Source organism: Brassica napus, chromosome C4, assembly GCF_020379485.1.
Source record: "Brassica napus cultivar Da-Ae chromosome C4, Da-Ae, whole genome shotgun sequence".
Lineage (NCBI taxonomy): Eukaryota > Viridiplantae > Streptophyta > Magnoliopsida > Brassicales > Brassicaceae > Brassica > Brassica napus.
Window position 1 is genome coordinate 53742300 of NC_063447.1, and position 13531 is coordinate 53755830.

The 13531-nt window shown below is 39.0% G+C and overlaps 3 protein-coding genes across 3 annotated transcripts; 2 read left to right on the plus strand and 1 right to left on the minus strand.

The window, feature by feature from the left end:
* Nucleotides 1-232: 232 nt before the first annotated feature.
* On the plus strand, nucleotides 233-1913 carry LOC106350582 (mitogen-activated protein kinase kinase kinase 17). The gene has a single exon (XM_048753955.1). The coding sequence runs from the start codon at nucleotides 528-530 to the stop codon at nucleotides 1896-1898; it is 1371 nt and encodes a 456-aa protein (XP_048609912.1). The 5' UTR covers nucleotides 233-527; the 3' UTR covers nucleotides 1899-1913.
* On the minus strand, nucleotides 1910-4188 carry LOC111205279 (endo-1,3;1,4-beta-D-glucanase-like). The gene is made up of 3 exons (XM_022700891.2): nucleotides 3482-4188; nucleotides 3263-3363; nucleotides 1910-3158 (listed from the first exon to the last, which is right to left on the minus strand). Exons 1-3 carry the CDS (start codon nucleotides 3493-3495, stop codon nucleotides 3034-3036), a joined length of 240 nt encoding a protein of 79 aa, XP_022556612.1. The 5' UTR covers nucleotides 3496-4188; the 3' UTR covers nucleotides 1910-3033.
* A 1136-nt stretch (nucleotides 4189-5324) lies between these two features.
* Nucleotides 5325-7005, plus strand: LOC106434863 (mitogen-activated protein kinase kinase kinase 17). Its single transcript, XM_048753954.1, has one exon. The coding sequence runs from the start codon at nucleotides 5620-5622 to the stop codon at nucleotides 6988-6990; it is 1371 nt and encodes a 456-aa protein (XP_048609911.1). The 5' UTR covers nucleotides 5325-5619; the 3' UTR covers nucleotides 6991-7005.
* The last annotated feature ends 6526 nt before the right edge of the window (nucleotides 7006-13531 follow it).

The window sequence follows — 13531 nt, forward strand, 5'->3', positions numbered from 1 at the left end:
GACCGTTTTTCTGATTATCCATCCATATGTCTGATTTAAAATATAATTAAACATGTGGTAACGTTATTATTTAATTTTTGAATGTTATTTTTTATAACTTTTAAATTTATGTCAAACCTTTGTTATTGGTTACATAATTTATAAACGAATTAAGGTTATGTGTTATTCATTCATAGATATTTACTAATATATTTTATTACACAATAAAATTGTGTGGATTTGTAAAAATCTAAAACTCAAGTCCAAAACCAATTCTCCAAATTTATAAATTATCATTAAAATCTAAATTACACCCTTTAATGTTAATTTAGCGTTACTGAATCCCAAGTGGGATATTTTTTTTGTAAATGGCTTCACGATTTGAAAATTAATAAAGACAAAGTTGAAAAGAAACGTCCACGTCAGAAATTATAAAAATGCCAACTTTATTTCTCGTTCACATTTGGCACTTCAACACAGGTATAAATACCGTCGTGTGTCCTCGAGAATTTACACACGAAAGTTAGTTAGCAAACCAAGCAGCACACATGGAGAAACAGAGCATCACAAACACTTCTTCAACATTTCCTTGGATTCGAGGTTCTTACATCGGAAGGGGATGTTTCGGAACAGTAAGCAAAGCCGTGAGCAAAATCGACGGTAGAGTGTTCGCCGTGAAGTCGGTAGACCTCGCCGCGTGTCTTCCTTCTCAATCCGAGTCCCTCGATAACGAAATCGCAATCCTCCGCTCTCTCAAGCCCCACCCGCACATCGTGACGTTCCTCGGAGACGACGTGTCTAAAGAAGGGACGACGTCGTTTCGGAACCTCCACTTGGAGTATTTACACGAAGGTGACGTGGCTAACGGTGGAACCATCGTTAACGAAACGCTCCTCCGCCGTTACGTTTGGTGCCTCGTCTCCGCTCTCCGTCACGTTCACTCTAACGGAATCGTCCACTGCGACGTGAAAGCGAAGAACGTCCTCGTCGCTGACGGCGGAAGGTCCGTTAAGCTGGCGGACTTCGGATCGGCGGTCGAGTTGGAGAATCCGACGGTTGCGATCGCGCCGCGTGGCAGCCCGCTCTGGATGGCTCCGGAGGTTGTCAGGAGAAATTATCAAGGACCGGAGAGTGACGTGTGGTCTCTCGGCTGTACGGTCATCGAGATGCTCACCGGAAAGCCAGCGTGGGAAGATAACGGTTTCGAGTCGCTGAGTCGAATCGGGTTTTCGAGCGAGTTGCCGTTTATTCCGGCTGGAGTCTCCGAGCTCGGCCGCGATTTCTTGGAGAAATGCTTGAGACGAGATCGGAGTCAGAGGTGGAGCTGCGATCAGCTTCTCGATCATCCGTTTCTACGTCAAGATCAGCACTCGGTTTTAACTACCGAGTCGTCTCCGCGTTGCGTATTGGACTGGGTCAGTTCCGAGTTCGAGGAAGAAGAAGAAGAGAGCGATGTGTCTAGAGATACGGTTTCAGCGGTGGCAAGGATAAGTAAATTAGCGACGAGAGTAGGTGCAATTTGGGAATCAGATGGTTGGATTGAGGTTAGAAGCGACGCTTCCGAAGAGTTAGCGGCAAAATGGGAATATCCGGTTTCAGCAAGGGCAGAATTGCAATTAAACATATCAACGGTGTCTACTGATGATTCTGTTTCACCGTCGGGAAGTGAAGAATCGGCGTCGGTGGTGACGTGTGAACTAATGTTGGTGTTGTTATTGGTGGTAGAGGATATTCAAATATATGCCACGTTTTGCATTAATATTATTGTTCGTATGCTATGTTGTTGTTGTTGTTATTATCATCAAAGTAATAATAAGAAATTTGCGGAAACAATCTCTTTCATTCTCAGCCTTAACTTTTTGTTCGGTATTGCATGTGATTCGGATCGGTCTATCTGTCTCGTTTACGTGGTGAGATGAGTGTCCTAACTCTCAACTGTTACCTCTTTTTGTTGATAACTCTCATTTACACACAACCCAATCTTGGTCTGGTAGCTTCTTGACCAATATATTGGATATCGTTATGGATGAACTAGGACCATGCAATTAGTATGATTAGGCTTACTAAACGTAAGTGATTAGGGTTCAACATGAAATTGTCAGCATAACCTTAATGTAGTTGAAATGGTTAGGTCAAATATGTCGATGTATACTATAAACTTTGATCAATGTTAAAAATAAAACAAGCCACAAATAAGGAAATAAGGTGGAGAAATGGAAGATGACTATGATGAAGTGGTGGCCAATGTTGGCTTACCAGTTACCACAAGTTTTCAATGTGGTTTTAGGTATCAAGTACCAACATAAATTATACGCTAAAATTTAAAGAATATTCCACTCACTTCTTAAAAAAACTCCTTTAGATTTTCTTGCAATACTTTGCTTCACTTTTTAATGGATAGTTGTAGTTAAATTATATGTTTCTGCAATTGGTTATCCTCCCGTAGGAATACTTGATTTTAGCTTCCTACGATTTTATAACAATAATCTTCTCTCTTTTTTTTTATTGAATATTAAATTTATTGATCAGAATAGAAAATTTACAAGACAGGGAATGTGTATTTTAGCTTAGGAATTTACAAATAATGAAAGAATATGCGACTGTTCTAGTTATATATGAGCTCACTTCGAATAACCAACGCCTACGCAGCCCCTCCACAGTGGCGGACCCAACAGTTATATTAACATGTGTCATAATTTTCTTTTTAAAAAAAATTCACAACAAAAATGTTAAATGGAGGGTTAAGACCATGATTAACCATAGAACCCCATTTGGAGTTCTTAATGAGTATTTTAGTAATAAATATAGATTAAGAACTTTTGTTAAGAAACATTTAGTTTAATTGCTCCAATGGTAGGTTCTTAAATTAAGGGTTCTTAAAAAAAAAAAAATTTTTATTAAACATAAATATTTTATGATCACCCAGACTAGAGTTTGCTAGTATGCTCAGATTCACTTGTCCCATGCAAATAGTCTATTCTTGTCCTACACATTCCCGTTTTACAAGTCAATTACTTTAACTTCTACAGTTTCAAAGAGATGAAACTTGTTGAGTTACAGAAGAAGCAGAGGCTTTACCTCGGGTTTGGAAGCAAGAATCTCCTCAAATTGTTTCAAGAGTGCTGGTGGGGACAACCGATCAATCTCAGCTCCTAGTATAGCAATTGGCACCTTCCCACCTGCACCAAACCATTAGGCGAGGCATGAGACTCATGTAACCATGTTTATGCGAGGAATACAAGATGAAAATATCTATGTTATCAAAGTACCAATAATCGCTTACCCTTGATATTATTGACCGTAATAAAAGAAGGATGAAGCAGAATAGCTGCTTGAACAAGCTCTTGCTTAGACAATTCCACCACCACTTTCGCTGGAGATCCACTAAGAGAGATAAGGAACATGCATTAGACACTTCCAAATGTTAGTATTGAAAGATAAGAGAGTGTCACATATTTTGAATACTCTTTTTCACAAATCAAGCGAAATGAGTAAACTTTACCAAATCAGGATCATCGATTTGGAGAGCAGTGTTGATCTCGGAGTCAATCACGCGGAGAAGCGATTGCTCGGAGCTCATCCGATCAATAGCCGTCGAGTAAAGGGCAAAAGGACTAAACAGAGATGGGTTGCAAGCTAGAGACGGACGGTTAACAACAGAGGAGATGGATCGGATTCGAACCATCTGATTACCATACACGGAAGCTAACCTAGAAGCTGACCTGCGTACGCACCAAATGAAAGCCATGGCACCGGAACAGTTACGCCGACGTTCCCATTTCTCTTGTTGGAGTGGTGAATCGAGGAGAGATCAACTGAGGAAGAGATGGAATGAGACTCAATCGTAGAACTCATCCTTCAGGAGAGAGAAAGAGAAAACCAAACTCTTCTTCTTCTAACACGTGTGCCCAAGATCCGCTTCTTCCTCCCCTTAATTAAGAACCAGCTCTTAAGGTATTTTCTATTTTTCATTTACTTTAATTACAATTATATGCTAAGAACCTCCTTAAGAACCACGGTTAATCCTGGTCTAAGGGGTGTCAACCCTTTAGCAAATACCCGTTGGATTACTAGTAAATAATATAGGCGGTATTCCGGCCATTATAACATGATATAAATAATAGTAGAGGCGGTATACCGACCATTATAACAGGGTATAAATGATACAAATAAATTTTACCGAATTGCAGAGTGATCGTGCTGATAACGTGTTATGAAATAACTTATAATTTATAGTATCGAGAAGTTTAAATAAGAGTAGAATTTAATACCCGTAGGAAGCAAATAACACTAATATGAGGGAGAGAGTTTATTATAAGGAAGAAGAAGAAGATGTAATGGTTCTTTGATTATAAACTCTTGTTCTTGTTTATGGTGTACAAAAGAGTGAGATGAGTAATGGTATTTATAGTGAACAACAATACATAAAATAACAAAGATAGTGCTTAATTTGGTAAATGAGTGGGTGATCATAGTGTTTGATGAGTAGATGATCATAGTGCTTGAGTTGGTAAAGAAGTGGATGATCATAGTGCTTGAGTTTGGTGAAGAAGTGGATGATCATTTCAATGCTTAATTTATAACAATTTTGTAGTTCTAAGCTAAAATAAAGAAAAAGTTCTATGTATATGATTGGCTATTACGTGTGTCATTTAAGAATAGTACTTGATTGGTAGATTACCACCGAATATTCCATGTTTGAAGGCGTATTAACTCGGGTCAACAAAACAAAAAAATAAAACTAACAACGCACAACCAACAACAAAAGTCAACAGAAAACAAACATCCGAAAATCAATCGACACGTTTAGTTAGTTTGCCGTTCCCACGATTCGTCGGAGAGATCTCATCACTTGTCGACCCTAACCAAATGGCCTCAGCAGTAAATCAAAACAACCAGTTTATTTGTTGAATATTTTTATAAAGTTAAAAAGAAGTGTTAAAAATGAGAGCCGCTGACTTATCCATTTTACCATATTTGGGGAAACGAATCAACGGACCCGATCAGACGGTAGCAACTTGTTTCTTGTGTTGATAAGGATAATATGGAAAATACTCGGTTTCTTTCGGAACATCCCGAGAACTTCTCCAAGTGTGTCGTATTGACGTCATCAGACCGTTTTTCTGATTATCCATCCATATGTCTGATTTAAAATATAATTAAACATGTGGTAACGTTATTATTTAATTTTTGAATGTTATTTTTTATAACTTTTAAATTTATGTCAAACCTTTGTTATTGGTTACATAATTTATAAACGAATTAAGGTTATGTGTTATTCATTCATAGATATTTACTAATATATTTTATTACACAATAAAATTGTGTGGATTTGTAAAAATCTAAAACTCAAGTCCAAAACCAATTCTCCAAATTTATAAATTATCATTAAAATCTAAATTACACCCTTTAATGTTAATTTAGCGTTACTGAATCCCAAGTGGGATATTTTTTTTGTAAATGGCTTCACGATTTGAAAATTAATAAAGACAAAGTTGAAAAGAAACGTCCACGTCAGAAATTATAAAAATGCCAACTTTATTTCTCGTTCACATTTGGCACTTCAACACAGGTATAAATACCGTCGTGTGTCCTCGAGAATTTACACACGAAAGTTAGTTAGCAAACCAAGCAGCACACATGGAGAAACAGAGCATCACAAACACTTCTTCAACATTTCCTTGGATTCGAGGTTCTTACATCGGAAGGGGATGTTTCGGAACAGTAAGCAAAGCCGTGAGCAAAATCGACGGTAGAGTGTTCGCCGTGAAGTCGGTAGACCTCGCCGCGTGTCTTCCTTCTCAATCCGAGTCCCTCGATAACGAAATCGCAATCCTCCGCTCTCTCAAGCCCCACCCGCACATCGTGACGTTCCTCGGAGACGACGTGTCTAAAGAAGGGACGACGTCGTTTCGGAACCTCCACTTGGAGTATTTACACGAAGGTGACGTGGCTAACGGTGGAACCATCGTTAACGAAACGCTCCTCCGCCGTTACGTTTGGTGCCTCGTCTCCGCTCTCCGTCACGTTCACTCTAACGGAATCGTCCACTGCGACGTGAAAGCGAAGAACGTCCTCGTCGCTGACGGCGGAAGGTCCGTTAAGCTGGCGGACTTCGGATCGGCGGTCGAGTTGGAGAATCCGACGGTTGCGATCGCGCCGCGTGGCAGCCCGCTCTGGATGGCTCCGGAGGTTGTCAGGAGAAATTATCAAGGACCGGAGAGTGACGTGTGGTCTCTCGGCTGTACGGTCATCGAGATGCTCACCGGAAAGCCAGCGTGGGAAGATAACGGTTTCGAGTCGCTGAGTCGAATCGGGTTTTCGAGCGAGTTGCCGTTTATTCCGGCTGGAGTCTCCGAGCTCGGCCGCGATTTCTTGGAGAAATGCTTGAGACGAGATCGGAGTCAGAGGTGGAGCTGCGATCAGCTTCTCGATCATCCGTTTCTACGTCAAGATCAGCACTCGGTTTTAACTACCGAGTCGTCTCCGCGTTGCGTATTGGACTGGGTCAGTTCCGAGTTCGAGGAAGAAGAAGAAGAGAGCGATGTGTCTAGAGATACGGTTTCAGCGGTGGCAAGGATAAGTAAATTAGCGACGAGAGTAGGTGCAATTTGGGAATCAGATGGTTGGATTGAGGTTAGAAGCGACGCTTCCGAAGAGTTAGCGGCAAAATGGGAATATCCGGTTTCAGCAAGGGCAGAATTGCAATTAAACATATCAACGGTGTCTACTGATGATTCTGTTTCACCGTCGGGAAGTGAAGAATCGGCGTCGGTGGTGACGTGTGAACTAATGTTGGTGTTGTTATTGGTGGTAGAGGATATTCAAATATATGCCACGTTTTGCATTAATATTATTGTTCGTATGCTATGTTGTTGTTGTTGTTATTATCATCAAAGTAATAATAAGAAATTTGCGGAAACAATCTCTTTCATTCTCAGCCTTAACTTTTTGTTCGGTATTGCATGTGATTCGGATCGGTCTATCTGTCTCGTTTACGTGGTGAGATGAGTGTCCTAACTCTCAACTGTTACCTCTTTTTGTTGATAACTCTCATTTACACACAACCCAATCTTGGTCTGGTAGCTTCTTGACCAATATATTGGATATCGTTATGGATGAACTAGGACCATGCAATTAGTATGATTAGGCTTACTAAACGTAAGTGATTAGGGTTCAACATGAAATTGTCAGCATAACCTTAATGTAGTTGAAATGGTTAGGTCAAATATGTCGATGTATACTATAAACTTTGATCAATGTTAAAAATAAAACAAGCCACAAATAAGGAAATAAGGTGGAGAAATGGAAGATGACTATGATGAAGTGGTGGCCAATGTTGGCTTACCAGTTACCACAAGTTTTCAATGTGGTTTTAGGTATCAAGTACCAACATAAATTATACGCTAAAATTTAAAGAATATTCCACTCACTTCTTAAAAAAACTCCTTTAGATTTTCTTGCAATACTTTGCTTCACTTTTTAATGGATAGTTGTAGTTAAATTATATGTTTCTGCAATTGGTTATCCTCCCGTAGGAATACTTGATTTTAGCTTCCTACGATTTTATAACAATAATCTTCTCTCTTTTTTTTTATTGAATATTAAATTTATTGATCAGAATAGAAAATTTACAAGACAGGGAATGTGTATTTTAGCTTAGGAATTTACAAATAATGAAAGAATATGCGACTGTTCTAGTTATATATGAGCTCACTTCGAATAACCAACGCCTACGCAGCCCCTCCACAGTGGCGGACCCAACAGTTATATTAACATGTGTCATAATTTTCTTTTTAAAAAAAATTCACAACAAAAATGTTAAATGGAGGGTTAAGACCATGATTAACCATAGAACCCCATTTGGAGTTCTTAATGAGTATTTTAGTAATAAATATAGATTAAGAACTTTTGTTAAGAAACATTTAGTTTAATTGCTCCAATGGTAGGTTCTTAAATTAAGGGTTCTTAAAAAAAAAAAAATTTTATTAAACATAAATATTTTATGATCACCCAGACTAGAGTTTGCTAGTATGCTCAGATTCACTTGTCCCATGCAAATAGTCTATTCTTGTCCTACACATTCCCGTTTTACAAGTCAATTACTTTAACTTCTACAGTTTCAAAGAGATGAAACTTGTTGAGTTACAGAAGAAGCAGAGGCTTTACCTCGGGTTTGGAAGCAAGAATCTCCTCAAATTGTTTCAAGAGTGCTGGTGGGGACAACCGATCAATCTCAGCTCCTAGTATAGCAATTGGCACCTTCCCACCTGCACCAAACCATTAGGCGAGGCATGAGACTCATGTAACCATGTTTATGCGAGGAATACAAGATGAAAATATCTATGTTATCAAAGTACCAATAATCGCTTACCCTTGATATTATTGACCGTAATAAAAGAAGGATGAAGCAGAATAGCTGCTTGAACAAGCTCTTGCTTAGACAATTCCACCACCACTTTCGCTGGAGATCCACTAAGAGAGATAAGGAACATGCATTAGACACTTCCAAATGTTAGTATTGAAAGATAAGAGAGTGTCACATATTTTGAATACTCTTTTTCACAAATCAAGCGAAATGAGTAAACTTTACCAAATCAGGATCATCGATTTGGAGAGCAGTGTTGATCTCGGAGTCAATCACGCGGAGAAGCGATTGCTCGGAGCTCATCCGATCAATAGCCGTCGAGTAAAGGGCAAAAGGACTAAACAGAGATGGGTTGCAAGCTAGAGACGGACGGTTAACAACAGAGGAGATGGATCGGATTCGAACCATCTGATTACCATACACGGAAGCTAACCTAGAAGCTGACCTGCGTACGCACCAAATGAAAGCCATGGCACCGGAACAGTTACGCCGACGTTCCCATTTCTCTTGTTGGAGTGGTGAATCGAGGAGAGATCAACTGAGGAAGAGATGGAATGAGACTCAATCGTAGAACTCATCCTTCAGGAGAGAGAAAGAGAAAACCAAACTCTTCTTCTTCTAACACGTGTGCCCAAGATCCGCTTCTTCCTCCCCTTAATTAAGAACCAGCTCTTAAGGTATTTTCTATTTTTCATTTACTTTAATTACAATTATATGCTAAGAACCTCCTTAAGAACCACGGTTAATCCTGGTCTAAGGGGTGTCAACCCTTTAGCAAATACCCGTTGGATTGATGACTCTGATACAATTTTAAATACAAAAACAATTGTTTTGATCATTTTACCTGTGTCAACTGACACCCCAAATCCTTTACTGGGTCCGCCTCTGCCAACGAATGGCCCCATGTAAATGCGGTGTCGAATCTGTTTGTCGATAGCTCGACTAACTACGTCCTTTGTTTATGATATTGCCAAATGACATAGCCAATACCTAGGTGGTAGTATAGTCGAGCGACACTTTTTCTTTTACGATTATGCAGGTATATATATATCAAGATAACCTTGTAATATTTCTTAGAAAGCTTCATAGTTAAAAAAAGATTTGCTAAGAAAGAGAGATAAATATACGTGTTGGCTCTTTCAATTTTGTACAAGTTAAGATGTTATTCAAGACAATTTTTGGGATATGAATTATACATGGATATGCCAAACAATCAAAATGTCGAATTAGCTCAATTTTATTGAATTCGTAGATGGAGGGTTTAACCGCTAGATATAGCCGAAGCTGATAAAAAAAATAGACAAATATGCTCTTTAAAGTTAGTTGTAACGATAAATAGCTAGGAGGCTTTGGATTCAGAGATATCCAACTCTTCAACCAAGCACAACTGGCAAAGATAAGCCGGAGAATTATCATCACGAAACCTGACTGCTTGCTTGCTAGAACTCTCCTAGGCAAGTATTGCCACAACATCTCCTTCCTCAAAGCGACGAAACCTTCAATCTCATCTCATGGATGGAAAGGGATTCTCTACGGCAGAGACTTACTGACCCAACACCTAGGAAAAGCCATAGGAGATGGTGAAACTACTAAGGTCTGGTCTGATTCAATTCGTGGATCAACACTTCATCTGATCTGATCCTTATTGGACCTGTTCTTCCCCAAGATCAAGACTTGATGGTCTCCAATCTCTTATCTAGAGAGACAAAAGAATGGAATAAAACTCTGGTTGAGAAGCTCTTCTCGGAATTAACAAAAAGCCATTCTCTCCATTCGACCAAATACAACATGCAAAGGGGACTCTTTCATCTGCACACAACAACAAACAAGGATTTATTCAGCCAAATCAGGGTACTATTCAGCACAAAGAGCAAAGCTTCAAGCGACAACCACCAAACTGGTGACACAGTCCTGGGACTGGCAGAAGTTCGTTTGGTCACCAAAGCTGCTCCCGAAGATAAAGATGTTTATGTGGCGCTGCTCTTTGAACAGCCTTCCAACAAGAGAAAATCTGCGAAAAAGAGGTCTACTTGGTCATACCCTATGCGCAAGGTGTGGAGCTGAGGAGACTCTGGAACACATTCTCTTCCTCTATGCACCAGCCACAGTAGTGTGAGATCTGTGCCCATGGACCGTTCCACTGGACCCTCTAACTTGCTCCTCCTTCAGAAACACCTTAGAAGTCTCCTTCACCAAGGTCAATCTGCCACTGATTGGAACACCAGCCAACATCTTTGCTTGGATTTGCTGGAGCATGTGGATCAACAGAAACCAATTCACCTTTGAGAGCAAACAAAACGCACCTCGAGATATCTTCTCCAACGCTATTGCACTTCTAAAAGAATGGGAATATGCCCAACCTCCACTCGCTCAAGCAGCAAACATCCCCCCACCGCAAATCCCGATCCAGATCTCATCATATGCCACCATCATCTGCTACTCCGATGCAGCTTGGAATAAGGATTCGGGAGAGGCGGGGTTAGCTTGGATCTTTACAAAACACACAGGAGAGGAAATCAGCAGAGGATGTCGTCATCACTATCACGTTTCGTCAGCGCTCATGGCGGAGGCTCTCGCGGCTCGAACTGCCCTGGACCACGCTCTCTCCCTCAACTTCACTATCATCTGGCTCAGATAAGCCTGTAAGAGGCTTATTCAAGCCATCACCACGAATCAACGATCGGTAGAACTCTTTGGGGTGCTAGCTGACATTGAATCGTCCATCGCTTCTTCTTTCATTGCTTTTTACACATCGTTTATTTCCAGAGCTTTTAATGAGCTCGCAGACAACTTAACCAATGGCTCTCTTTGTAACAAACTATCAATGTTGGGCTCAGACCCACACTAAATTTCTTTTCCTTTAATGAATTATCAGTTGATCAAAAAAAAAAAGAAGTTAGTTGTAACCTAGGTTGCATGGAAACGGAAAAGGATACGCGGAAACGAAACGTTTCGAAACGTGGAAACGTGATTTGTGTTTTTATTTGCTTTGGAAATGTTTTAGAAACTTATATATATATATATATATAATTGATTAATATGTGCATTCATTTGATTATGTTTAATATATTTTATAATACAAATAAATAGATAGCCATTCTATTTAATCATACGATAATAAAATAAATCATCATTAAGCATCAAAGTCATATAAAAAATTCAAAATAACAAAACCCAATACTTAAATATCAAATAGCTTAACTAAAATAAAAATCATAACAGAAAGTCAAAGACCAATAACATCATCTTCAGCCTCATTTTCATTAGCTCCATCAAACATGACCGCTTCCAACTCAGATTCATCAAGAGAAAGATCCTCAAACTCATATCTCCCAAGATTAGTCTCATCCAGTGAATCAAATTGATCACCTCCAACGTCCCACATATGATTGGGACCATCCTTGTATGCAAGACTTCTTCTAGATAGAAGACGAAGATTAGTGTGCACAAGAAGACGAAGATTAGTGTGCATAAATACCAAATCTTATGCTCTTTGCGGAGTAATCTTGTTTCTTGTTGCTGAATGTATAAAATTGTAAGTGCTCCAGTTCCTTTCACAACATGAAGAAATTGTTCTAATTTATTAAAATAACAAACTAATCCTTATATTTATTATTATTTATAGAAATTGTTCTAAAAAAAAAAAGAGTTTCTTAAACGTTTCCAAAACAGAATCGCGAGTTTCCAAAATAGAAATGTAAGTTTCCATTAAGTTTCCAAACTGAAATTTTTAAGAAACGAGTTTCCAATGCGTTTCCGCAAGTTTCCGAGAGATTCCGATTCCGAAACGTGAAACAGACCTTCAACGGAGTTTCCATGCAACATAGGTTGTAACGAGATTATTCAGTGAATATGTACTTATACGTATTTAATTCTTTCTAAGAGGCTAGTCGTATGATTTTTGTTTCATGCGAAACTTTGGTAACATCCTCAACTCAGAAGAAATATATTTCCATGAAACAACAACATGATCAAGACAATCTTAGGAATGACAATAATTGAGTTCTAATCCTAGTGAGTGAGATACTCTACTTGCGCAACAATGGAATTCTTAGAAACTAAAAAATTATCTTATACAAAAAACTAAATTACTCTACAAATCTACAAAAGTAAAGTAAAATTATGAAAATATATATAGTTTTTTTAATGCAAGAAAAGTACATGCTAAATAAAAATAAAGAGATGGATCAAAAGCGTTAAGACTAACATGGAAACTAATAGGAAGAATAGTTGGAAACCATATATGATTCATGCGGGGAAGGATGGCATTGTGCATTAACTCAATTTTCTTGAATTTGTAGGAAGAATTGTGCACATTAGTTTATAAATCTACCAACATTAGTTTCTACTTAACTATACAACTTAAACATACATTTTAATCGAGTTTAATAAATTCCAAAAAATGTAATAAAAGCTAATCTCCCCATAAAAATTAGCAAAAAAAGAAGAAGAAACTAGTCTCCATCCTGATGGTTGTTGAATTGAGGTCTGTGATATGGGCGATGAGAAGCTTACGAGTACCAGAGGTGGTTATAGCATCAGATTATCTTGAGATAGTGGAAGCTCAAAACTCACCACACCAACGGCCACTGTTCCGAGCATTACTTGAACAGGTTATGCATGCAGCTTAAAGGAACATTTGTTAATGTGGCGTTTGAGGCGGAAAAGTATTCAACGAACGGGATAACTCGTGACATTACTAAGAGTGTGCTGAAAGATGGACGATTCCGGTCAAACCTTGCCTTGGGAGGCCCATCATAGTAGTTGCATGATCGGATTGAACGAGAAACTGCTTGGAGCGACTATTGATTTTTACTTTTAGAATGTTGTCGCCCTGTGTTATCTATTTATATAAAGAACAGTTCTTTTCTCTCTTGTACTGCCAGCTAGGATCAAGGACAGAAAGTCGTTGCACGAGAAAGCCACACGTGTCCAAAACACCGAAACACATCGTTTGATTTGAGTGAGAATAACCCATGTTGGGCTTACGAAACAAACAAAATTGGACCCTTTAAGCCAATTTGGTTTGTGTACGTGAGTGAAGCCAACAATTATTTTTAGGGTTCGTCGTCTCAATGGACGGATCAGGTCTAACATCAATCGTGGCTCTGCAACTCTCGTAGATTCGCGTCGGTGTGTATATGTCGATTCGAGTTATTTTGATCTTGATTAATCTCCTCTCAG